This window comes from Phoca vitulina, unplaced genomic scaffold (genome assembly GCF_004348235.1).
Source record: "Phoca vitulina isolate PV1807 unplaced genomic scaffold, GSC_HSeal_1.0 scaffold22, whole genome shotgun sequence".
Lineage (NCBI taxonomy): Eukaryota > Metazoa > Chordata > Mammalia > Carnivora > Phocidae > Phoca > Phoca vitulina.
Genome location: NW_022589725.1, coordinates 38,818,482 through 38,843,917, shown reverse-complemented (window position 1 = coordinate 38,843,917; position 25,436 = coordinate 38,818,482). Strand labels below are relative to the sequence as shown.

The window sequence follows — 25,436 nt, the reverse complement described above, 5'->3', positions numbered from 1 at the left end:
ATGTATATAGGTTTTTGTGGGAGACATATGGTTTTAGTTCTCTGGGAGAAATGCCCAGGAGAGCAATTGCCAGGGAGTACGGTAAATAAATGTATGTTTAGTTTTTAAAATAACTTCCTTCCACCATTATTCTTTTTGATGCTTAAATTATTCCATCTTTTCCCAGTGGAAGACCTTTTGAGTTGCTCCCTGTGTTTTTCTGACATGACCCATTAATCTTTTCTAGCTCTGTTTCTTTTCTAACTCGAGAAGGCATCCCAGGCGCGTCTTGTACATTCCCAGCCCCAAACTTTAAACCTTGCTTTGTTACCTCTGACCACATGCCTCTCATTGTTCTTGACAAAGTATTTGTGAGTGGAAAGTAAAGGTGAGCAGTAGATCTGCAACCCATTCTCTCCCATTACTAGTCATATCTTCTTGTAAAGATACCGATGGCCAGTCTCCTGCAACCAAACCTGAGAGTATTTGCTAGTGGGAGAGTCCTTTGCGATAGCAGCAAATACCAGATGGTTCTGGATTGCTTACAGTAAACAAACTAAAATCTCTGGAAAATGTTAGTAAGCCAAGTAACTGAGTTCCAATTCAAAATAGCTCCTTCTGGCTAAGTGCTATGACCACATGCATCATTTAGAGACCTCATGTGGTAGTCACACACTGCTTGTGGGACTATAAGATGGTAAAAATCATATTGGAAAACAGTTTGACAGTGTTTCCATCCGCTTGGGCTATCATAACAAAATACCATAAAGTGGGTGGCTTAAACCACAAACATTTATTTTCTCACAGTTCTGGAGGCTAGAAGTGCAAGATCAAGATGCCAGGTGACTTGATTTGTGGTGAGAGCTCTCTCCCTGGTTTCAACTATCTATCTTCTTGCTGTGTCCTTACACAGCTTTCCTTGGTGCATAGACACAGTGGGGCAGGAAGGTGGGTGGAAGAACTCTCTCTCTTCCTCTTCTTGTAAGGCCATTATCCCATCACAGGGCCTCATCCTTATGACCTAATCTAACCCTAATTACCACCCAAAGACCCCATCTCTAAATACCATCATAATGAGGGGTAGAGCTTCAACATATGAAGGCGGGGGACCCACAAACATTCAGCCCATAACACAGTTTTGTATAAACATATACCTACTCTATCAGCCAGCGATTTTATTCCTAGGTATTTACCCAAGAGAAAGAAAACCTATATTCACAGAAAGACTTGTACAAGGGTACTTATAGAAGCTTTATTTATAGTAGACAATAGCTGGTAACAAGACTAATATCCATCAGTAGGATAAGGGACAAACCCATTTCAGTATATTCATTGTATTCATGTGCTTGGGCTGCCATAAGAAAGCACCACAGGCTGGGTGGCTTAAAGAACAGAAATTTCTACTCTTGCAGTTCTGGAGACTGGGAAATCCAAGATCAAGGCTCCAGCTGATTCAGTTTCTGGTAAGAGCTCTCTTCCTGGCTTGTATATGGCCACCTTCTCATTATGCCATCACATGGCTTTTCCTTGGTGCGCATACACGGGAAAAAAGAGAGTTCTTTGGTGTCCTTATTAGGGCATTAATTCTATCAGATCAGAGCCCACCTTTACAACTTCACTTAACTTTAATTATTTCCTTAGAGGCCTTATCCCCAAATCTGGCAACCCCCAAACCTATGAATTGTGGGTGGGGGGTGGACACAAAGCTTCTGTCCACAACAATAAATTATCGAAAGTGTAACACAAAGATAGACACAGACATGAAAGACAGGTTAGAGACCAGAGAGGTGTAAAATGTTGCTAATGAAAGAAGGAAGGAAAGAAAGGAGGAAGGAAGAAACCCACACCTAGATGCATTCCAAAGACATAGAGAAGAATTTTAAAGCCACAAGAGGAATAAAGAGCCACCATCTTCAAAGGAGTGGCCTTGAGGCTGAAATCTGACTTCTCAGTAGCAACATGGAAACCAAAAGTGGAATGATAACTTCCATGTGTTGAAGACATTGCTATTGCTAGAATTCTATACTCGGGGGAAATATTTTCTGTGAGTGAAAGAGAAGTAAACTTCAAACAAAAGAGAGTTTGCCACTAATAGACCCTCATTAAAGGGAATTCTAAAGGGTATACTTCAGTAAGAAAGAAAATGATCACAGAAGATCTGAGATACAAGAAAAGATGAAGAGTGAGGAAATTGGAGAATATGTAGCTAAATCCAAATAAATATGGGCTAGGGGTGCCTGGGTGGTTCAGTCAGTTAAGTGTCCAACTCTTCATTTCAGCTCAGGTCATGATCTCAGGCTCTTGAGATTAAGCCCCAAATCTGGCTCCATGCTGAGTGGGGAGTCTGTTTGAGATTCTCTCCCTCTGCCCCTCTCCCCTGTTCAAGCTCTCTCTCTCAAATAAATAAAATATTTAAAAATAAATAAGTATGGACTGAATAAAAGAATAATAACAATGTCTCATTGAATTAAGAGAAATACAGCATTAAAACAATAATTACATGAAAGTCAGGAGAAGGGATAGTCTTTTTAACAAAGAGTGGTAGGTCAACTTGATCTGTGCAGGGACAAAATGAACCTCACCCATATACAGAAAATGTCTTTAAATGGATTATAGACTTAAATGTAAGAGATAAAACTATTAAGCTTCTAGAATAAAACATCAAAGATATTTTTCATGGGCTTAGGTCAGGCAAAGATTTCTTAGAAATGATACAGAAAGCACAAACCCTGAAAGAAAAAAATTGATAAATTAGATGTCATCAAAATTATAAATATTTGTTTTTCAAAAGACACTGGTAAGAAAATGGAAATGCAGGCCATGAACTGGGAGAAAATATTGGCAAAACACATACCTGGCAAAGGACTGGTATGGAAAATATATAAAATAACTCTCACAACTCAACAATAGGAAGACACAACCAGATTTTTAAATGAATAAAGAGTTAAACAGATACTTCACCTAAAAAGATAGACAAAAAGTAAGTAAGCACATAAAAATCTGTCCAATATATTTATTTTTGGTGAGAATACATATTTTTATTGAGCAGTTGGGCATAAGGCTTAACTTATGCATGAGATTTGCTCAGTTTTATTTATTTTTTATTTTTTTAAAGCTGCCCAATGTTAATAATCATTGGAGAAATGTAAATTAAAACTGCAGTGAAACATCCCTACATATGCAGTAGAATGGTTAAAATTAAAAGCCACGCAATACCAAGTGTTGCCCAGGCTGTAGAGCAACAGGAACTGCCATGTGTTGTCAGTGGGAATGCAAACTGGTATAGACACTTTGGGGAAAAAAGCTTGACAATTTATTATAAAGGTAAACCTATAATTACCATACAACCCAGCAATCCTGTTCTTAAGTATTTACTCAAGAGAAATGAAAACATGTGTCCCCACATAGACTTGGATGTGAATGTTATTAGCAGCTTTATGCATAATGGCAAAAAAAAAAAAAAAAAAAGGAAACAGCACAAGCATCCATCAACTCTTGAATGAATAAACAAATGTGCTATGTCCACACAAGGGAATATTAGTCACCAATAAAAAGGAAAACACTACTGATACATAGAACAACATGGATTAGCTCATGTGATTATGGAGCCTGAGAAGTCCAAGATCTGCCATTTGCAAGCTGTAGGCCCAGGAAAACCAGCGGTGTAGTCCGGGTCCAAACCCAAAGCTCTGAGAACCAGGGGTGTCAATGGAGTCAATCCCAGCCTGAAACTGAAAACTTGGGAACCAGAAGTGCTGATGTCCAAGGGCAGGAGAAGATGGGTGTCTCAGCTCTATTCAGACCCTCAAGGACTGAGTGATGCCACCCCTGTTGGTGAGACCCATCTTCTTTCCTCATCTACTAACTCAAATGCTAATGTCTTCCCGGAAACACCCTCACAGGCACACCCAAAAATGATGTTTCATAGCTGTCTGTGCCTCCCTTAGCCCCGTGAAGTTGATAGGTAAAAATATTAGCATTAACAACTACCCAAAGACAAGCTCTGGCACTTTTCAACACCAAAAGACTGGAATACAGAAAATAAAATTAAGTCTTACAAATAAAAAAAAAAAAACCCACAGGCCACCCAATAAAAATGGACAAAAGACATTAACAGGCATTTCACAAAGGAGGATATCCAATTGGCCAAAAAAGGATGAAAAGGTGATCAACCAACCACATTAGTCATTAAAATAAAAATTACTCGGGGAGCCTGGGTGGCTCAGTCATTAAGCGTCTGCCTTCAGCTCAGGTCATGATCTCAGGGTCCTGGGATCGAGCCCCGCATCGGGCTCCCTGCTCGGCGGGAAGCCTGCTTCTCTCTCTCCCACTCCCCCTGCTTGTGTTCCCTCTCTCGCTGTGTCTCTCTGTGTCAAATGAATAAATAAAATCTTAAAAAAATAAAAATAAAAATAAAATAAAATAAAAATTACTCATTACTTATCCACCAGCCTGGGGGGGGGAGGAGACAAAACCCAGAAAATCTAACAATAATCTGTGTTGGTGAGACTGTGGAGCAGTAGAAACCCTCATACAGTGATAGCAGCAATGTAAACTGGTACGATCACTTTAGAAATAAGTTTGACATTACATAATAAAATTAAGCATACTTATACCGCACAAGCCGCAATCCTACAACAAGGTATACACTCTAGAGAAACTCCTGAATGTGTGTACCAGCGCCTTAGCTTGGGTCTAGACAAGGACTTGGCACTCGGGTAGTTTCTCTTGGGATGTAGTCCTAAAGAACAGGAGTGGCGCACTAGAATGATTAGAAAGGAAAGCCATTCGAAGGGGGTGTCATTGAGTTGTTAGCACTGTGAGCAACTGGGGCTCAATCCTGCTGGACACCCTCTGAGAAGCTGTGTGAAGTGAATTGTCCACCTGTGACCTGGAAATGGGGACTATTTATCCTTTGGCTCCTGTCCTCATTGGTCAAAGATCCCTTTTCTTGGGATCTATGAGTAGAATAAATGACCTTCGCCATGGCTGTCATCTCTTGATCTGCTGGCCTCACCCTATCTGAATAAGAAAACCTATTAAAACATCTACTGAGAATACTTGAATAAATGGTCATATAGCTACACAATGCAATACTATACAGCCATATATAGCCAAAAACAACAAAACAAGTATGATTCCCACAAACAGAATTTTGACTGAATATACAAAGACACAAAAAAATACATCAAGTATGATTTCATTTATATAAAGTTCAAAATAGGTAAGATGAATCTATAGCATGGAGGGATGCATACATAGGAAGTCAAACTGTAAAGAGAAGCAAAGAAATGTGTATCACAAATGTCAAGATAGTAATTACCTCCAGGAGAGGAGGCAGGGGATTGTGATTTGGGGAGAGGGGCAGATGGAGAGCTTCTGGGGAACTGATAATGGTCATGGTAATATTTCCTCACTGAGTGATTTTAACAGATTTTCTTTTTAGTGATTTTTTAAATTATACATATGTATTTTATGTATTTGCTGCATATGTCCTATCTCTTAAAATATTTTTGAATTGTTATCATGTAGCTTGATGAATGAACAGAGGGATAAAGAGTGAGGATACAAATGGATCAAAATGTTAATTGTATTATCTACCCGGTGCAAGTGCGGGTGCTCGCTGACTATAGCACCACAAAGAGGCTGGCATGGCTGCAGCAGAGTCTGGGAGGGAGATGCAGTGGGGACAGACAGGGACAAACACACAGGCAGGGACCAGGCTACAGGGGACCTATACACTGGATTAAGGAGCTTAGACTTTTTCCTGCTGGCAATGAACAGTAAGAATCCGGCATTTCTTCTTCACATCATGTGCTGGGGCTGGCGGAGGAAAACGTCCACCTTCACCAGAGCCTCAAAGGAAGACATAACCCCTCACCGTCAAGAGCAAGAGCCTTGGTGGACGGAGTCAGCCGCCAGACTTGCCCAGCTCCCTGCGGAGCATGTGAAGAGCAAACCGCTGTGCATCTCTGGCGGGTCTGCTCTGTGCTTCTCCTAGGCCACTGGGATAGATGCGACTGTCCTTATTTTGCATACACGGCCAGTAGGTGATAGAACAGGATGTGAATTCATTTGAAGTCATTTGAGATAGCCCATGTTTTTAACGACTTGCTTATACCGCCTCTGCAAGACTATGGCACACATCATTCTGGGGGCGAGGGAGAGAGATGGCAAGTCAGCGGTATATAGGGACGGCAGAGCCACGGGAGGAGACGAGATCGCGGGGAGAAGAATACCAGAACTGCCCCTGAGACTATCAATAGAAAGAGGGCATCCTGGAAAGGGTGTTTGGGGTGGGATGGGAGGAGGCCAGCTTGATGTGCACATTTTTAAAGAAAAATGGCTTTGAAGAGAAGGAAAAAGGAGGAGGTAGATGGAGGGCAGGGTAGACAATGGCTCGTCTGGTTATTGCACAATGGAACATTTGCCAAAATGTCTACAAAAAGTCTGGTGCTAATTCTTGTAACTTTGATCCATAACAAATTGGAAGTAGGACTATTAGATTTTAGATAGGAAATCTAGAGCAGAATATGTCTCCTTATGGGCAGATAAGGGAATACCATAAGCAGAGGTTCAAAAGTGTAAATGATATAGAATTATGTTGTTATCTATAAAACTGTACTATTGGAAACAGCCCAAATTTCCACCAATAAGAGAATGCTTAACTGTGGTACATTCATACAGTTCTCTGCCTCGTCCATCCCAGCTACTTTGTCTCTGGGTGTCTGCGCCCTTTTACTTTGGTTGATAATGTAAACATTTGATTTTGCTTTCAGATGAACTGGCAGCAATGCATTCCTGTCCGAGCAAAGCGTTAAGACGGTCATTGTCCTTACAGAGCAAGGGAATCGGCTTTGGCATCAGATTGACTCGGTGCTAATCTTACCTTCACTGTTTACTCCTCTATAAAATGGTAACAATCTCTACCTTTGTCTATTACCAAAATATAACGCCTGCTCCATGCCACGCACTGTTCTAAGCCTCTGCAGAGGTGAACTTATTTAATTGTCCCATCCATCACCTCTCTGAGCTAGATACTGTGGTTTGCTTGTTTTTCTAATAAAGAAATTGAGGCACAGACAGGTTAAGTGACTTGGCAGGGTCACAAAGCTGGTGACTAGGGGAGTGTGTTGATTCGGGATTTGAACGCCCACCACCGTCTGGCTGCAGAACCCGTGCCATCCAACAGGAAACGAGCCCATCCCCGGACCTGGCACGCGGTGAGGGCTCTGCGCACGGCGGCTGCAGGACGTGCAGCGTGCGAGTGGAATCTGCTTTCCCGGGAGCCTGGACTTCTCACGGCGGGCGTGAGGCGGCGAGGGCTTCCCGGGGTGAGGACCCCGCCCGGGAATCCTGAGGCGGTCGGAAGCCGAGTCCGGAGTTCCGCACGTCCGCCGCAGGGGGGCGCTGCCGCTCTCGCCGGCCGCCCGCGCGCTCCAGGCGGTCCCCGCGGCAGGGCGCGCCGCTGCAAGATGTCCGTGCGCCGCGGCCAGCGGCCCGCGCGGCCCGTCACCCGCCTCTCCTGGCTGCTGTGCTGCAGCGCCCTGCTGTCGCCGGCCGCGGGCTACGTGATCGTGAGCTCGGTGTCCTGGGCCGTCACCAACGAGGTGGACGAGGAGCTGGACAGCGCCTCCACCGAGGAGGCGCTGCCCGCGCTGCTGGAGGACTCGGGCAGCATCTGGCAGCGCAGCTTCCCGGCCTCGGCGCACAAGGAGGACGCGCACCTGCCGCCCCCGCCCGGCGCCGCCCGCGCCAGGCCGCCCCCCGCGCCGCCCGGGATGTTCTCCTACCGGCGCGAGAGCGGCCCCAGGCTGCGCCCCGGCACCGCCCGCTTCCTGGCCCACGCCAGCGCCTGGGGCTGTCTGGCCACCGTGTCCGCCCACGAGAAGGTAAGCCGCCCCGCCGGGAGCCGGCTGCAGGTGCGTGCCTCGCGGTGGCCTGGGGACGGGGAAACGCTGGCGACCGCCCCCCACCCACCCACCCACACCCGTGCTCCGCCCCGGGTCTCACAGACGTGCCCGGCGGGCTGGGTTGCACGGTGGACAGCGCATAAATAACGGAACCAGACTGTGCTTTGCTTAACCCGGGAAAGGGGGAGGAGGGTGCTGACAGCCAGGCATCCTGCCAGGTGGATGGCCCCTGAAGTGCAGTCTGGAGGTGGTCAAAGAGGCGTACACGTAAGCAGCGCCTGACCCGACACCTGCACAGAAGAAGCCAGACCCGCCTTCGGCATCAGACTGGTGCGGGCAGCCTCCCAGCCCGCGGCACCCAACAGACCCGAACTTCGCCGTCACCTACTGACACTGGGGACTGGGAGAAAGACACCATGGGGTCTGTGGTGGAAATTGACATTTTGAAATATGGAACTCAAGAATTTTTCTGGAAAGGAGGCTTAGGGTGCAAAGTGTATACATGCTGGAATGAGCTGTTTTCAGCTGCAGTTTTATCATTCAGTTCGCAAATGTTTTACTCACCTGTTAGCCAGGTTTCCACCTTGAGCCAAAATGACATGGATAAATATGAGGATGTGCCATCCATAATTACACACCCTCCAGAAAGCTTTCAGGTCTGGTAAGATCCATATAAGGGTTTTATTACAGGGAGGTAGTTTGAAATCCTATTGAATTTATGCAAAACCAATTTTTTTGGAATGTGTAGGTCACTGGGGGGTCTCACCCATCTGGAAACTGGCCAAGTCACTGGGTTGTCCACTTTGCTTTCCTCCTATATGAAACTTAGTGGTTGACTATGTAGTTTTGAAGTTCTTGTTTTACTCTTAAAAAATAAGTAAGTTTATTCTGATGATGGCAGTGGTCTTAAGTCTTAACCACTAGCATCCAAATGGTTTCTCACAGTTATGTATTATGCTCCTAAGACACACCTTACACAGATATGAAGCTTAAATATGAAGCTGATCTTGGTTTAAAACACAAATTATTTCAGGGCGCGTGCCTGGCTCAGTCAGAAGAGCATGCGACTCTCGATCTGGGGGTTGTGAGTTTGAGCCCCACGTTGGATGTAGAGATCACTTAAAGAAATAAACTTAAAAAAAAAGATAGAGTGAATGTTTAAAAAAATACACAGATTGTTACAAGCAATTAAAAGTCTAGTGCCAATGTACTGAAGATACTTTGACTTTCAACATCTCTTTTCTTAGCTTTGTTAGGAATTCCCCTTTCCAGTATTGACATTTAATCCAAATTCAATACATTCAGGGAACATTTCCCATGTACACATCACGTGTGCAAAGCATGACTCTAGGCAGTTATGACAAGCTGAAAAACAGAATCTGTGAATTGAACTTATATTACCATTTTGGAAGACTCCTGAACATTGTGTCTTCTTCAAAGATGAAAGCGATCCCTTATTCCAAGTCTACACACACCGCTACCATATAACGCTTTATGCAAAGACAGCCCCTGAGTTCTGAGCTCAGTGACAATAAAGAGCACTCTGTGAAGGGTAAATAAAGCTCATGAAGATTGGGATGCAGGACGCAGCAGGGCTTGGGAAAACCTAAGAAATATTTGCACATATGTCTGAGAACTTCACCTCCTCCACAGGATGACCATGAACAAAAATGAGTGTAGCATGTTTCTGTGACTTCAGGGTGAGTTGCTGAATTATATAATGAAATATTGATTACAATAAAAAAAAAGAAAATGGTGTGGCTCTAAAAGAAACAGTAATAGAAAGTTCCCGGAGTCCAAAAATCACATAAGATTTTAAAGTTAAGACCTAAGTTCTATCCCTGAAGTTTTCAAAACCTTGCGAGAGTGGGGCCTCCACGGGCAGCTTGTAGGAAAGGTTCTAGAACCCCTCCATAAATTTCATCGCCCCTCCCACAAATAACTTTAAATTTCGTAAAGGGAGCATTTTTCTATGTATATGCAGGAGCTTCAAAAATAACCCCCTAGCTGTTCTTCCAAACAGAATGCCCCTGCTCAGCTCCTCTGTAGAAATTCTGGAGCCATCCCTGGGTGAACTGGGTCAGTTGGGAACCACTGTGCCTTCATTTACTACCTGTCGAAACCATGGTGATGCCATGCCATCCTCGTGGCTATATTTCCTGGCCAGAGACGCAAGGGAAGCTCCTGCCTCAGATCAATCCAAAACCCTGCATTGAAAAAGCCTTTTTCGCTGTTTGTTAGATCCCAGGACTGCCGTTTGGGAACTGCCTGCCCATCAGCGATGGCCCCTTGAACAACAGCACTGGGGTTCCTTTCTTCTATGTGACACCCAGGGACCCTGCAGTGGCCGACCTGATGAAAAACCCCATGGCCTCCCTCCTGCTGCCGGAATCGGAAGGAGAGTTCTGCAGGTAGACAAAGGGGTCGGTCTTGCCAGCACAGGTCCTCTGCATAAAGCAGGGAGACTATGGGGTGGGACCTCTCTGCATCGCAGGACTTTAGCAAGGCCCTGAGATGCAAAGTGATGTGTTCACCAATCTGAAGTGGAAAGAGTGGCTTTCTACTCCTTGGAATCAGATAAATACAATTCTGCCACTCACTAAGCTGTGTGGTTGGGGGCAAGTGGCTTCAACTTTGGGAGCCTCGGCTTCCTCCTCTGTGAAATGGGAATAATAATTCCTACATCATAGGGTGACTGGGAGGGTTGAGGGTCTTGTACAATACCCGGTGGGCAAATGGCAGCTCTTGTTATGATGGAAAAGGGGTAGGGAGGGGAGGTTGGGGAAGGAAGGATCCAGTAGTTGGTCTGTGAGGCCCACATAGCATGGAATCCATTTACCGCCCCCCAGCGGGCTCCCTAGTTCACTCTCTGTTTATCGTTTTTCAGATTAATTTCAAACCCTCCATCCCCCACCCAAGATGTGTATGCACAAAGACCCCGAATTCTTTAATACACTTTTTCAAAAACTCTAAAAGAAAAGACACTTAAGTGCAGATGGAACATTAACCCAGCACCACTGTGTAGAGCTTGAAATCGCATCCTGCCAGGGAGATGTCTGCACCAGGCTTGTGTGGGGGCCGCATGGCAGGAGCCCCCTGAGGGGCAGCGAATGCAGCAGGGGGCCTCAGCAGTCCCTTAACCCCCAGGACTCCGTCGCCTCACTGTAAAAGGTAGTGACGCTTTAGGAACTAGGATGGGATTCATCCCAATTCCAAAATTCTATTATCATTTTTTTTTTAAGATTTTATTTATTTGACAGAGAGAGACACAGCAAGAGAGGGAACACAAGCAGGGGGAGTGGGACAGGGAGAAGCAGGCTTCCTGCGGAGCAGGGAGCCTGATGCGGGGCTCGATCCCAGGACGCTGGGATCCGAGCCGAAGGCAGACGCTTAACTACTGAGCCACCCAGTGCCCCAAAATTCTATTATTCTTTATGCAAAGCATAAAAAACATAGTAAGCAAACAAACTGATTAGTTCCTTAAGGGTTGGGGGGTGTTAATAATCAAAGCAACAACATGCTGTAAAATGCCACCCAGATAAAAGACCCCGTCGCTTACCCTTGGGACACTGACAAGGAGGGACTGCATCCGGCTGGAGACAGTTCAGCTGACCCACTTCCCTATAGGGTCTGGCAAAAAGCCAGGAAAAGGGGTGTTTCCTCTTTCATGGAATATTCTCTCTGTTCTTGGCCAGCCAAGCTTGCTGGCACCAGAAGTATATTCCCAGGGTACCTTTCTAAACGTCGGGGGAGTTCCTAAGTCAGGCATCCTAAAAGTCGTCGCCAGGCCGGGGCATGTTGATGCCACACCTGCTCTTGGAGACACGGAGCAGAGCGCGCAGCCGTGGCAGCGCTCAGGGTGTGGGAGGAATTGTCGACTGGACGGTCCCTGGCGGAGGTCAGCCGGAGCCGAAAGCTGGCAGCCATGAGAAATCCGGCTTCAAGAGGTCCTCGCTGGGGGGCATCCAGGTCCCTAAGAACTGGGCGAGCCCATGTGCGCGGCCTGGAACCATGTGTGCTGACCATCTTCAGGCGTGCAGACCCCCTACAGGAAGCGCAAACCTCAGGGCACCACAAGGGTAGCTGGCCGAGGCAGCTGGGGACCCGAGGCGGCCCCCCCAGGCCCCAGGGCCACGGTGTCTCAGCACGCTTGTACGTCTGGCCTGGAAGAGGAGGGATGAGCTGCCACCCTTGGTACCCCTGTAGATCCTCATGCGAAACCACTTCTCAGAACTGCTCCCCCCCACCCCCTGTCCTGCTTAAGCTTCTGAAAGCATTAAAATAGAGCTTAAAGAAATACACACAAAAATCAAGTTTAGCCATAGGAAGCACCGAAGCTCAGGTGACTGGCAGTGGGGCTCGTTGTCACCCCGAGGGCCCCTACTCCCAATATGAACTGCCTGCGTCCAGGTGTGTTTCCTCTGGGTGAGCTTCATTGTCCAAGTTCAGCATTACATTTCGGGTTTTGCCTCCAGAATCTTGGGGATGTCGAGCACAGAGACCTCACAAGAGAGACAGGCCAACACTGGAGCCCTGAATAATCAAGCCAAGCGGGAGCTTGTCGGGCCACAGGAGCATAGCAAGGCATCAGGTGGAAATGTCCGTAGCTAAAAGCTACTCCTACACGCAAGAAGTTCAAGGTTTCGGGCTGGCAAGACAATAATGGGCTGGCCCCCCTACCTGATCCCAGGGCCTAGAGGGATGGCCGGTGAGACCAGGGCTCTTTGTCAAGCACTTCAAAGCATTTCCTGCAGAGCAGCGGGATTAAAAAAACAAAAACAAACAAACAAAAAAACAACTCCCATTTCTCATGATGATGATAAATCAAAGCCACCTGATCCTTTCACGTTCAGAAGGCCGCTCATCCTCAAAAACGAGCATTGCCTTCAGTCTTTAAAGCTGGTGTCCTTGGGAATTGAAAACATGCGACAGCATTTTTACCATCACATTTGGAGCATGCTGTGTGCTCGTGGTCTTCTGCCGCTCCCTGTCCCCGGGGAGGGGCCGGGCTACCCCATTTCCTCCCAAGTGGGCAGACAAATCCAGAACCTGTTCTTTCCGTGTGATGCATCCCGGGGCTCTGCAGGCCCCGAGGGTCATGCAAGGGTGAAGAGCCCGCAGCAACTGAACCACAAACCAAGGCCAGACAGGAAGGAAGCAACGTGGCCGCTGAAGGAAAGAAGTGCCTTCCCAGCCCTCTCCTGAATGGCCCATGGGGCATTTCAGCTACAGCCTGCCTCTCCATGCATCAGGGTTGGCCCCGGTGCCCACAGAGTCTGCACCGGGACAGGCTGGTGAGCCCGCTTTCACGGACAGGGCACAGCCCCAGAATGAGGGCTGAACACGGTTCCCTTCCGAGGGTGAGCCCAGTGCATCTGTTTCTACTGCGAAGGCAGGCCGATCGACCCTCTGCTTGTAGAGCTCCACACACAGACAGCTAGCTGGGTGTGTGTGCATGTGCGTGCGCTCGCGTGCACGCACATGTGTGTACTATGACGCGCATATCCGACTATTACCCGTTCCGAGGGCATATACGTCAGTCACCCCCACTGGTTCCCTCCCAGTCCACTCTGTCACCTTGAATTCATCCTCAATCCAGCAGCTAAAGTGATCTTTCAGAACCCACATCAGATCCTGGATTTCCCCTGCTGAAATACTTTCCCTGGGAAAAAATATCAAAATCCTCAGTAACGGCCTAAGAGGCCTTGCACAGCTGGGAGCCTGCCTCCCTCTCAAAATAGATAAGAGAGCCTGAGTCTTTGCTAATTGACTTAATAGTGGACTGATATCACAGTTTTATTAATTTGAGAGGTTTAACCTAAAAGCTTGTTGTCATCAAAGCTGATGTAGGTGTTTGGCATGCAGCTAAGAAATGTGCTTTTTCAATTAGATAGAATTGACATCTAACATTATATGAGTCTAAGGTGTACAACGTGCTGATTTGATACATACGCTGTGATTACCACCAGAGTGTTCGCTCAGTGTTCACCTCTATCACGTCCCATAATTACCATTTATTTTTTGTGGTCAGAACATTTAAGATCTGGTCTCCTAGCAACTTTGATGTGTGTAATGTAGTATCATTGCCTGTGATCACTGTGATGGGCATTCGCTGTCCAAAACTTACCCATCTTCCAGTCACACGTCTGTATCCTTTGACCGACATCTCCCTGATTTCCCCCAATCCTCAGGCCCTGGTAACCACCGTCCTACTTTCTGTTTTGGTGAGTTTGGCTTTTTTTGGATTCCACATGTAAATGAGATCATACATATTTGTCTTTGTCTGACTTTTCTCGCTCAACATAACGTCCTCAGGGGCTATCCATGTTGTCCAAATGGCAGGGTTTCCTTTTTCTCTTGGCTGAGGAATATTCCACTGTATATGTAGGAAGTGTTTTTCATTCAGTAATGCCCTGTGTATGTTGACACAGATCATGCCTCCCAAAAATGATACTTGGGTCTATCAACTGGCCTGTAAATTAACGATGAAGTTGGATCTAAACTGCTATGTGTGGGGCGCCCGGGTGGCTCAGTCAGTTAAGCATTTGCCTTCAGCTCAGGTTGTGATCCCAGGGCCCTGGGATCGAGCCCCGCATTGGGCTCCCTGCTCAGCGGTGAGCCTGCTTCTCCCTCTGCCTGCCGCTCCCCCTGCTTGTGCTCTCTCTCTCCCTGTCAAATAAATAAATATTTAAAAAATAAATAAACTGCTATGGGTGAAGGACATCAAGTATCCAAAACTCTCAGGAATTTTAATGGTGAAGAAAATACACAGCAGATGTCCTTTCCTTAACTGAAGCTGGGCAAGGCCAACATCTTGAGAATAAGCAAGGGAACAAATATTTCTCCATATTTTACAGGTTTACGGGGACCTTAAAGAGTTTTTCAGTGAATTGGTAAAATTCAGCCTGGGATACTCACTCCATCCCATCTAGTTATGGGATTGCCCCCAAACTTTTTACCACCCTGATCCTCTAGTCCCTGAATGTACCCTAAAATGTCACAGTGACGTTACTAGATTCAATTGCACACAGTTGTCTTGACTCCCACCCCAGGGCATGTTGGATTGGGTGCTATTACCCTGCCCTTCTTCCTGGAGGAGATCATTTGGAAAGGGAATCTGACTGGATAATTAGCAGAAAGCGACTTTCAGTACCGTAAAAGGACAGGATTGGTGGTTTCTAAGGGACAAAGCTCAGGTTTCCCAGTTCAGGTTACCATGACAAATTGAGAATAAGATTCCAGTGTACTAGATTCACCAGCAATGAGCAACCCCCTGCTCTCTCATTTTCCTCTCCCCTCAAACATGTAGAGACGCTCTTATGCCTACGTGAATTTATGCTCAGACCAGAGACCCAGTTGTATGAACATCCAGCAAATCATGATTGACAAGGAAAGCCCACTGGAGGCATGTCTGCTGAAACATCTTTCCTCTGTAGAGTATGCAGGCTTGAACACTGTGGGGTTTAGGTTTTGCATCTTCTCAGAGAGCCAAGGCGAAGTAGGCCCTCCGGGCCAGGGAGTGCTCTTCTATTGAGTGATATTAAGCTCATTGGCATTAGATGAACTTTCATTTTGAAGATCTGGAAATAAATAGAACCAAAAGGGGCTTACCAGATGCTTTTCCTGGCAATGAAAAAAAAATTTGATTGATAGTTGAGACACAGGCTAGGTTTCTACTCAATTATCAAGAAAGGAGGATCTGAGGGGCGCCTGGGTGGCTCAGTTGGTTAAGCGTCTGCTTTCGGCTCAGGTCATGATCCCAGGTTATGATCTGCCTTTATGCCACGAGCACAGGATAAATGCTTGGTGGGCACATGCAATTAAAATAGTGTACTGAGTTTAATCGTTCTTTCTTTGCAGAAAATAGCAAGAAATACGAATGTCCCTTAGCCTGCATCTTTTTAACTGTTCTTGTAGGAAGAAAAGGTAACATTGAGTGGTAGCTAAAAACCTCAGCCCAGCCCAATTACAAATGCAGGCTCTGGGATTTGTGCCCCTAGAGCTGTATGTGGAAGGCACTCTTTTCTTGTCATTCTCTAGAAGAGTTCAGTCAAGTGAACACACAGAGTAAGCATGTGCTTGCAACAGCTTGCCTGCTAACGGCCAAGATGTATCTCCGTCTGCACTCCATCTACCTGAGACATGACATGTGTTTCAAAGTGCAGGGCCCAGCCCTCATCAGATAAAGAAGTTGAATTCAATTTCTCTTCACTGAATTTTGTTCATTCTCCTTGAAGCAACATATAAATCTTCTAGATAGATGGCTCTCCGTCCAGATTCATGTTGCCTCTTCTCCCTTGCCTGCACATCCCTAAAACCCTGAAGCTAACATTAACCTGAGTTGCTTTTAAAAGAGCTGTCTGGGAGTGAAGGGAGCTGTGTGGAGAGAAGGCTTCCTGAGCAGGTGTTTAGGTATTCTCTCCTGTCTTCCACTCATTTCCACGGTCAGCGCTCCTAGGAACCTGTGGCCACCTCTTTTCCCGTAATTTCATTTCAGCTCCATGAAGTTCTGTCCCCGTGGTTCCCAGGGCACTCATTTCATAGGTCCACTGATGATTCTGGTTCCTCTATCTTTATACTACCTTTTTCCCACATCTCTGACTACCTCTCCCCATCAGTCACCTGTTAGATGTGATTCCACCTTGAGCTGAAATGATATGAATTCATGATAAGGATGTAACTCCCGTAAACATACACCCTCCAGAAAGCTTTTAGAGTTGTTAAGATAGATGTAAGGGTTTTATTACAAGACCCTTAGCCTCTGGAAATTGCTAATCTATTTTGTGTATCTATTCAATGTGTCTATTCTGGACATTTCCTATAAGTGGAATTATATAATATATGGTTTTTATGACTGATTTCTTTCACTTAGCATGATACTTTGTCAGTGCAAAATGAGCAAATCTTTTAGAATCTCCAACAGGAAGAAAGAGCATTTTATTTGAGCCCAAGTTAGGATAGCTGCCTGGGAAATATGCTCTTCATAAGGAAGAAAGTACTCTGGAGAATGAATCGTTTTTACAAGGTTATATACTTTTTACATTCTGTAGAAGCTCAAAAGATTATGGATTAGCATAAAGGCAGGAATCAAGAGTTTTGTCATCAAGGAATTCAGGGAACAGGAACATTGATCAATATCTCAAGGACAAGAAGGTTTTCCTTTAGACTACTCCTTCACAAAGCAGATGCACAGTGCATGCATGGTGGGCCATAAATCAGGCTTTTAGGTTGAACAAAGTTTATGTACAGTCATGCTGACATAGAAAGAAATCTAGAATGGTTTCCCTTGTGGGTCTTTAGAGAGTTTTTCTCTCATCAGCTTTCAGGGTTCATTATGTTTTAGCATGTATCAATACTTCATTCCTTTTTATGGCCAAATCCCATTTTATTGTATGAATATACCACATTCTGTTTATCTGTTTTTACTGATCTATTCATCAGTTGATGGACATTTGCTTCCATGTTTTGGCTATTATGAATTATGCTACTATGAATATTTGAAAGTTTTTGTATGGACTTTTTTTTTTTTTCAATTCTCTTTGGTATCCACCTAAGAGTGGAACTGAACTGCTGTGTCATATGGTAACTGTATGTTTAACTTTTTGAGGGACTGAATGTTTTTTTCACCGGCTGTGCCATTGTATCTTCCCATCAGCAATGTTTGAGGTGTCCAGTTTCTCCACATCCTCACCAACACTTGTTATTGTCTGACTTGTTTATGATGGCCATCCTAGTGGCTATGAAGTGGTATCTCATTGTGGTTTTGATATGCATTTCCCTAATGACTACTAATGTTAAGTGTCTTCTCATGTTCTTATTAGCTATCTGTATATCTTCTTTGGAGAACTATTTTATGCCTTTACCCGCTTTTTATTGGGCCATTTCTCTTTTTATTATTCAGTTGCCAGAGTTCTTTCTATATTCTGGATATGATCCTCATCAGATGTATAATTTGCACATATTTTCCTAAGTAATTTTTGTCTAATTTTCTCTTCTTTTTGTCATTGGAAGAAATAGAAAAACTCAGGATTCAATATTGACATTTAAATTCTAGGGCACCTGGGTGGCTTTCTGCCTTCGGCTCAGGTCGTGATCCCAGGGTTCTGGGATTGAGCCCCACATCGGGTTCCCTGCTCAGCAGGGGACCTGCTTCTCCCTCTCCCCCTGCTTGTGCTCTCTCTCACTATCTCTCTCTCTCTCTCTCTGTGTCAAATAAATAAAATCTTTTTAAAAATAAATAAATAAGATCTTAAATAAATAAATTCTATATAGTCTTGGTAGTGTCCTTTTGCTTCTATAAGCTGGGTCTCCCCCATCAGAAAAGGACATAATTGAGATAACTTTCCTGAGATAATACAGAAGTGTACCTAAATTATCTAATGTAGAATGTTAAGAAATGTCTAAGAAAAAAGATTTTAATTAATTGGATTACAAAGGAATTTGTGAGGGAAAGCTGTTATTCTAATAACGTAGCGATGCGGTGGGGAGATAACAATAAGTTCAACTAAACATTAATTGAAATAGGCATACTGTGTACAAAGGAACATCCTAAATATTGTGATGAAACTAGGAAGTTTTTCTTTCAAACGACATTTACCGAGCACTGCCTGTGTGCCAGGCAATGGCCACGTGCGTAAAGGGCCCCTCACTGTTAAAGCCACCCTCTCCACAGTAGGGGAGATGAATAGAAATCCACACGGTAGCTGTGGTTTCCACCAGCTTAGCATCTCCACTTCGCATCTGTCCACCATTTCCATCTCATCCAAGCCAACCTGACCTGTCCTTCAAAATTAAGACACTGAGGAGCCTGGGTGGCTCAGTCCATTAAGCATCGGACTCTTGATTTCTGCTCAAGTCATGGTCTCAGGGTCCTGAGATGGAGCCCCAGGTTGGGCTCTGCGCTTGGGGCGGAGTCTGCCTGAGATTCTCCCTCGCCCTCTGCCCCTCCCCCGCTCACACGCTGTCTCTCCCCCTCTTTCTCTAAAGTAAATAAATAAACCTAAAAAACAAAAACAACGAAGACACGAACCTCTTGAAAGTCGCTTCCTTTCTTTGCTTCTTCCTTCCCGTGTTAAAGCTGTGTTCACATTTTCTAGTCCCAGTAATTACCAGTTAGTTCTTTCCCCAGGGTGCACTTCATTTCTGCCTGCCTCTCAAGAAGAGCCCAGGTCTCAGCCCCCGCAGACTGCCCAGGCCCAGGACCCCCTGCTCGGAGAGGCCCACTCCCCTGCGCCCAGGTCTGCCAGGACAGCAGGGTGTTTGCCCGCTCCCCACTTGCTGATCCTAGTTCGCTCTCCACTGCCGTTCTGCCCCGTTCCCCTTGAGGTGTCTGCAGAGCAGGCCGCGCTGAGGTTGACCGGGCTGCGGGCACTTGTGCTTCTCAAAGCGGCAAAGCTTTCCCTGTAAGAGGGGACGGGGCTCCGGCGTGCTTAGCGGTACTTACAGCCTGTGAGGGCCTGGGCCGAGGCTGCCGCCTTCCATCCTACAGGTTAGGAGCTGAGGGCTGAGAGCTGGAGGGCAGACGTGGAGGGTGCAGGGTTTGGTCATCCCCCCACCACCATGCATGGTCTGTGCAGACAGACAGCTCTACTCCTCACTGAGCGCACACAACCTCCGGTTCCGGCTCCTCGGGAGCTGCCTTCTTTGCTTCTCTCCGTTCAAGTGAGTGAAGTGTCGGAGTGCCAGGCAGCTTCTCTTGCTTAACTCACTGTTCGCTGCACATCTCTGGGCAAGATGGACAGTAGGACTTGGGGAAGGACAACTGAACGTGCAGTGCCGGACAGCGTCATCAGAGAGCGTGGATGTGACCTCTGAGGCTAGAGCCCCAACGACTAGGTCATTGTAACACCAGGATAAGGGCCAAAGCAAAGCACACTCTGAGGGCTCCTGTGGTCTGTGGAGCCTCTGCAGGGAGTTGCTGTGCTCTTTCTGAGGCAGGAGCCGTGGTGGATCTAAGAAGCACAGGTCGCCCGAGCTGAGCAACCAGCCCCACGAGCCCAGGACGGGCTTCCGGCGGTGTGGGCAGAATGGCAGAGGGGGCTTGGGTGGAATCTTGGAAGTGGTTTCAGGGCAGCATCCAATCAGAGGCCAGCCCTGCAGCTGAGGAGCTGCCAGGGTCCCCCAGCCCGCATCTCAGAAGATCACATGGTGTCCCGCTCCAGTCACTGCCGCCCCTCATTGCAGGCATGGAGAACACCTCTGCTCCTTACCTCCAGCCTCCCACCGCACTGCTGGGCATCCCTTCCAAGCTCCGTGTCTCCTGCTTGTGCTTTTCTTTTCTTCCCTGAGTCTCAGCAACCTCCGCAAACAAAACCAAACTCTTCTGTCTCCTGCCGGTACCAGGATCCAAAATGCAACAACATCAAGGAGGCTGCCATTTACAGGATTGTACACATTTACTTCTCTTCCCTCCCGCACGCCAGCCTGGGTGCAGCAGGGAGGGGGCCTTGCCTTGTCCTGATCATCAAGACTCATTCATGTGCTTTCCTAAACAGAAGAACAGCCCTTCCTGAGCTGTGCTGGCTCCCCTCCACCTCCCCACCCAACCGGGTCCTCTCCCCCAGTCACACAGAGACGCAGCAATTCCTGGCTAGCTGCAGTCAGCTATTGTTTCTTTAGGAGTGATTTTATTTTCTTGCTCCATCAGGAGCCAAGGAATGCCGTGAAGCTGGAGTCAGAGGTCAGGAAATAGCAGATGGGGTATCAGAAGGGGGCGCTGTGCAAAATGATAACCAGGAGCAAGAAGTAAACGGACAGACGTGGGCGGGGGAGTCCAGTAGGAGAGGCAGTTCCTTTCCTGCCAGTGCTGCACACATCCCCAGTCTGGGGATGGACCAGCAGGGCCCTGACTAATCCAGAAAGAACAAGGCCACCAGTGGATTCCAGATTTCACACCAGCAAGGTCTTTTTCACTATTTCACTCTATAACCCATTTTCTTGCCTTTTCGAGCTTCTGGAAACTGCCTGCATTCCTTGGCTTGTGGCCCCTTCCACCTTCAAAGCCAGCAATGGCTGGTTGTCTTTCTCTCTGACACTCTGTTTTGTCTCTCCCCATGACCTTTAAGGACCCCTGTGCTGCATTGGGCCCAGCCGGATAATCCAGGATAATCTCTCTATCCAATACCAGCTGATTAGCCGCCTTAATTTCCCTTTGCCATGTAAGGTGACACAGTCACATGTTAGGATGCAAACATCTTGGGGGGGGTGGCATTATCCTCCCTACCACAGGTGGAAAGGAACTTATACTGAGTCTAGCCTGGGTTGCCCACTGTGGAAAGGGAGAGTTTTCTGTTTACTGATTTAAATACATAACCTCCTTTTTTTTTTTATTATGTTCAGTTAGCGAACATAGAGGAAGTACATTGTTACATAATCTCCTTTCTATTCTGTGTAATCACCACCAGTGGAGAAGTAAACCGCTCCCTATTTAAATATGATGGCCCCTATTTAAATTCGGTAATGACTTACTTATGAATACTAATTCGTTGCTTTCATCAAAGAGCAATTCTGTGAAGAAATTAGCTTTACTAGTGAACAAAGCATTAGGTACAACTGATGACAGTCTTGTCCAGTAGATGCAAATTTAGTTCCTGTTTACCGTTCTTGCTTATTTTCTCCTGTCGCAGGTATTTTTACAAAGTTCAATGTAGATTCGGTTTTTGTAGTTATTATGTGGATTGCTTCCCAAAATTCTTTCATCTTAACCCACAAGAGAAATTCACAATTCAGCAGCTACATTTTTGCAGTGTCCTAAACACAGCAGACTATAACACTTTCAAATGGTACAGTGTTCTCACATGAAGCAACTGACCTGAAAATGTGGGCATGTCCACTCTTCCTCTTGTTAAAACTCAACAGGCTGTGTAATAGAGAAAAGCTTTCAGACAGGTGAAAACAAGTTCCTTAACTATAAGCAAAACATATGCTTTGCTCAACAAATGTACCTTTCTCGAGATTTTAATGCAGTTTAATGGGTGAGAATGAGTTTTAATGAATTGTGCCTCGAGGCTTCCATTTTATGATACAAGCCATCTGGGAGAAGAGGATCTAGGAGAGTCTGCCTGGCCAGCTGTGTCAGGAGCCCTCAAACCTCCCCGGGGCGCGAGGATTCGCTAAGACGACTCACAGGACGACTGTGAAAGGATACAGATCAAGGTCATCAAAGGCAAGGTCCAAGAGAAGGCAGGCCCACGCTTCCAGGAGTCCCTCCCCGTGGAATTACATGGAGATGCACTTAATTCTCCCAGCAACGGGGCATGACAACACCCCAGAGAAGCTCACCTGAGCCTTGAGACCCAGGGGTTTTCCTGTAATGCAGTCACATGGGTGCTACAGCGTCCGCAGGACTGATTTTAGCTACTCAGTCTCTGGGCCCCACGAGGTTAAATTGACCCTGTGTGGCCCAGGTCCTCGGACATACAGAAACACTCTCCTGGAGGAGGATGTGTCAGGGGCTCAGAAGTGATCTTCCAGGGGCCAGTCAAGGGCCAGTCCTCCTGAAGCAGGCCTCTCTGTGGAATGCGCAGGGTTTGGGCAGCTGTGGCCCACTGAGTTAGCTCTTTAGCACGTACCAGGCCATCATGAGAGGGGACCTACGTCACGTGGATATCGTGAGGATTAAGCAAGTCAGATGCCTTAAAAGATAGGTCATGTTATGGGGCGCCTGGGTGGCTCAGTTGGTTAAGCGACTGCCTTCGGCTCAGGTCATGATCCTGGAGTCCCGGGATCGAGTCCCGCATCGGGCTCCTTGTTCGGTGGGGAGCCTGCTTCTTCCTCTGCCTTCCCCCCTCTCATGCTCTCTCTCTCTCTCCTTCTCGCTCTCAAATAAATAAAATCTTTAAAAAAAAAAAAAAAAAAAAAGATAGGTCATGTTATGTAACGAAGATACGTAAATGTCAAATAATGATACCTGATTTCAAAGAGGAAAATAGAAATGATAGCATTTTCTCAAGCAGTAATCAATTATAAAACAAAACAAATGGATTGGTAACTAGGTGGGTAGATTTGAAATGAAATGCACAGCCCGGCTAGAAACTGTCAAGGTTCTTCTAGTGGGGACAGCTTTTACCATGATGCCGGGGGATATCATAGTATTAGGATGGTAAAAATACACAAACAGGGGTGCCTGGGTGGCTCAGTCAGCTAAGCATCTGCCTTCAGCTCAGGTCATGATCACAGCGTTAGGGATCAAGCCCCACATTGGGCTCCCTGTTCAGTGGGGAGCGTGCTTCTCCCTCTGCCCCCACTCATGCTTGCTCTCTCTCTCTCTCCCCCTCTGAAAGAAATAAAATCTTAAAAAAAAATACACTTCTAGGAGCCAGCTAGAGTGTGTCTTTCCCACATCTCCCTGGGCTCTTTAGACGCTGAGGCTCCCAATGGAGGGAGAGGATCTGCCACACACATAATTGGTCTCCATTTTAAGCTTAAAAAAGAAAATACTTCTAAGATTTTATAAGTTAACTCCCATCTACGTTATATATTATTTACTACAGTCCTAATTTAATCCCTTCCAGCCCATAATATCCTCCCTCTGCAACAAATGTGGCCCGAGAGGCAGAGGAGGAGGTTTTTGGTGCTCACCATTTCAGAGTCACCGTTCAGTCCCTACCATCTTTGTATTAGCCCAGGCTGCCGTCACAAACTGGGAGACTGGGAGGCCGAAACAACAGAAATTTATTTTTTCAGGTCGGGAGGCTGGAAGTCCAAGACTAAGGTGTCAGCAGGGTTGGTTTCTCTTGAGGCCTCTCTCCTGGGTTTGAAGATGGCCTCCTTCTTGCTTGGGCCTCACGTGGGCTTCCCTCTGTGTGCCCCTCCCTGCTCTCTTCTTATAAGATCAGCAGTCCCATCGGATGAGGACACCACCCTTATGACCTCATTAACCTTAAGTAATTAATGAACCTTAATTACTTCTCTTAAGACCCTGTTTTCAAATACAGTCCCACTGGGAGTTTGTGCCTCACCATTGGAATTTGAAGGGCACACAGTTCAGTCCGTAGCAATCTTCTTGATATTTCATGATCAATACCGCTACCAATCGAGGCTGTACAATTCCAGAACTTTCCAGCCACTCCATCCTTTCAGCCCCCAAGACAGTTGAGAAGCAACAGCAACACTCTCTGAGGGCAGGCACACGCCAGGCACTGTTCTCATTACGTTATGTGAATTCATGCATTTAATCCTCATGGAGGCGTTCCAGGGGACCCGATGAACAGTCTCACAATCTGAACCAGGGGTCGGAAAATGTTTTCTGTCGGGGGAGGATGGCAAATTTTGTAGGTGTGGTAGACCGTACAGTTTCTGTCATGACTCCTGAACTCTGCCGTTGGGGTGTGAAAACAGCCACGGGCAAATGAATGTGACTGTCCTCCAAAACAACTTTTTTCAAGTAGACTGAAATCCAAATTTCATATAGATTTCACGTGTCCTAAAATAGTACTCTTTTGATTTTTCTCAATCCTCTAACAATGTAAAATCCATTCTTCTCTGTCACGCCAAACAGAAATAGGTGACAATCATTTGCCTGGTCTAAACCAATTGAGAAATAAAAGAGTAAAGCAAAGTCTCACCTTTAACACTGATCAAGCCAACGTGGAGAATGTGGGCAAGGAAACTCCCGAATTGACAGATTTACAAAGTCTGCTGCGCTTCACTTTAGACCTCCCTGAGCTGTGGGGGGTCTTTCCAGTTTACGGCAGAGATAAGTAGAATAGAATGGTTACTTCCTGTAGGGAGATGTCCAGTATCTTCTTTCAGATTCGCCAATTAATTGAAGTCTGAGTAGTGGAGAGAGTCAAGAATGTTATCCTGGGGAACCCCCCTCATCACAGGACCAACAAGTCTCCCTGTCTGCCCACACCGACACCTCACAACACCACTATGAGGCAAGGACTCTTCATGTCTGTTTCTTACATGTGAGGAAACTGAGGCATAAAGAGGTTGAGTCACAGACAGGATTCAAGTTTAGGAGGCTGATTAGGAGCCCACGCTTTTTTGTTTTTTAAAGATCTTACTTAAAGTAATCTCTATCCCTCACGTGGGGCTCGAACCCACAACCCTGAGATCAAGAGTCACACGCTCCACCAACTGAGCCAGCCAGGTGCCCCAGGAGCCCATGCTCTTAAGCACCTCACTATATGCCTTTCACGTCCTCCTGCATTTACCACATATCAGAATGCTCAGCCCTACAGACGGTACAAGACAGACAAGGAGAGAGTCCTTTCTCTCTCTTGTTTCTGACTGTACCTGGCCTTAAGCCAAAGGGAAATGCAAGCTGTCTCCCGCTTCCTTCTCTCCTTTGATGTGGTGGAGAACAGTCCATTTTCTCATTTAGCCTTCGATAATGAAATATGGTGCCAGAAAATCTTTCGAGGCTATAGACTGATGGGGAAGGGAAATGATTCAGTCTGCCTCAAAGAGCTCTATCTTTAACCTGCCCACATTAACGTTTATATGAGAACACCATTCATTACTTCCTTATGATGCTCCTCGTGCTTTTACGCACCTTTGAACTCTGTGAAGAAAGCGGGCAAGAAATTAATGTCCTCA

The 25,436-nt window shown here is 46.3% G+C and overlaps 1 protein-coding gene across 1 annotated transcript in view; it reads left to right on the top strand.

The window, feature by feature from the left end:
• The first annotated feature begins 7,220 nt into the window (after positions 1-7,220).
• The window catches only part of CREG2 (cellular repressor of E1A stimulated genes 2), a 33,005-nt gene continuing 14,789 nt past the window's right edge, over positions 7,221-25,436 (top strand). Inside the window, exons 1-2 of the mRNA XM_032419747.1 lie at positions 7,221-7,871; positions 10,134-10,303. Coding sequence (XP_032275638.1) covers positions 7,455-7,871; positions 10,134-10,303 — 587 coding nt within the window. The 5' untranslated portion in view covers positions 7,221-7,454. The remainder of the gene's footprint in view (positions 7,872-10,133; positions 10,304-25,436) is intronic.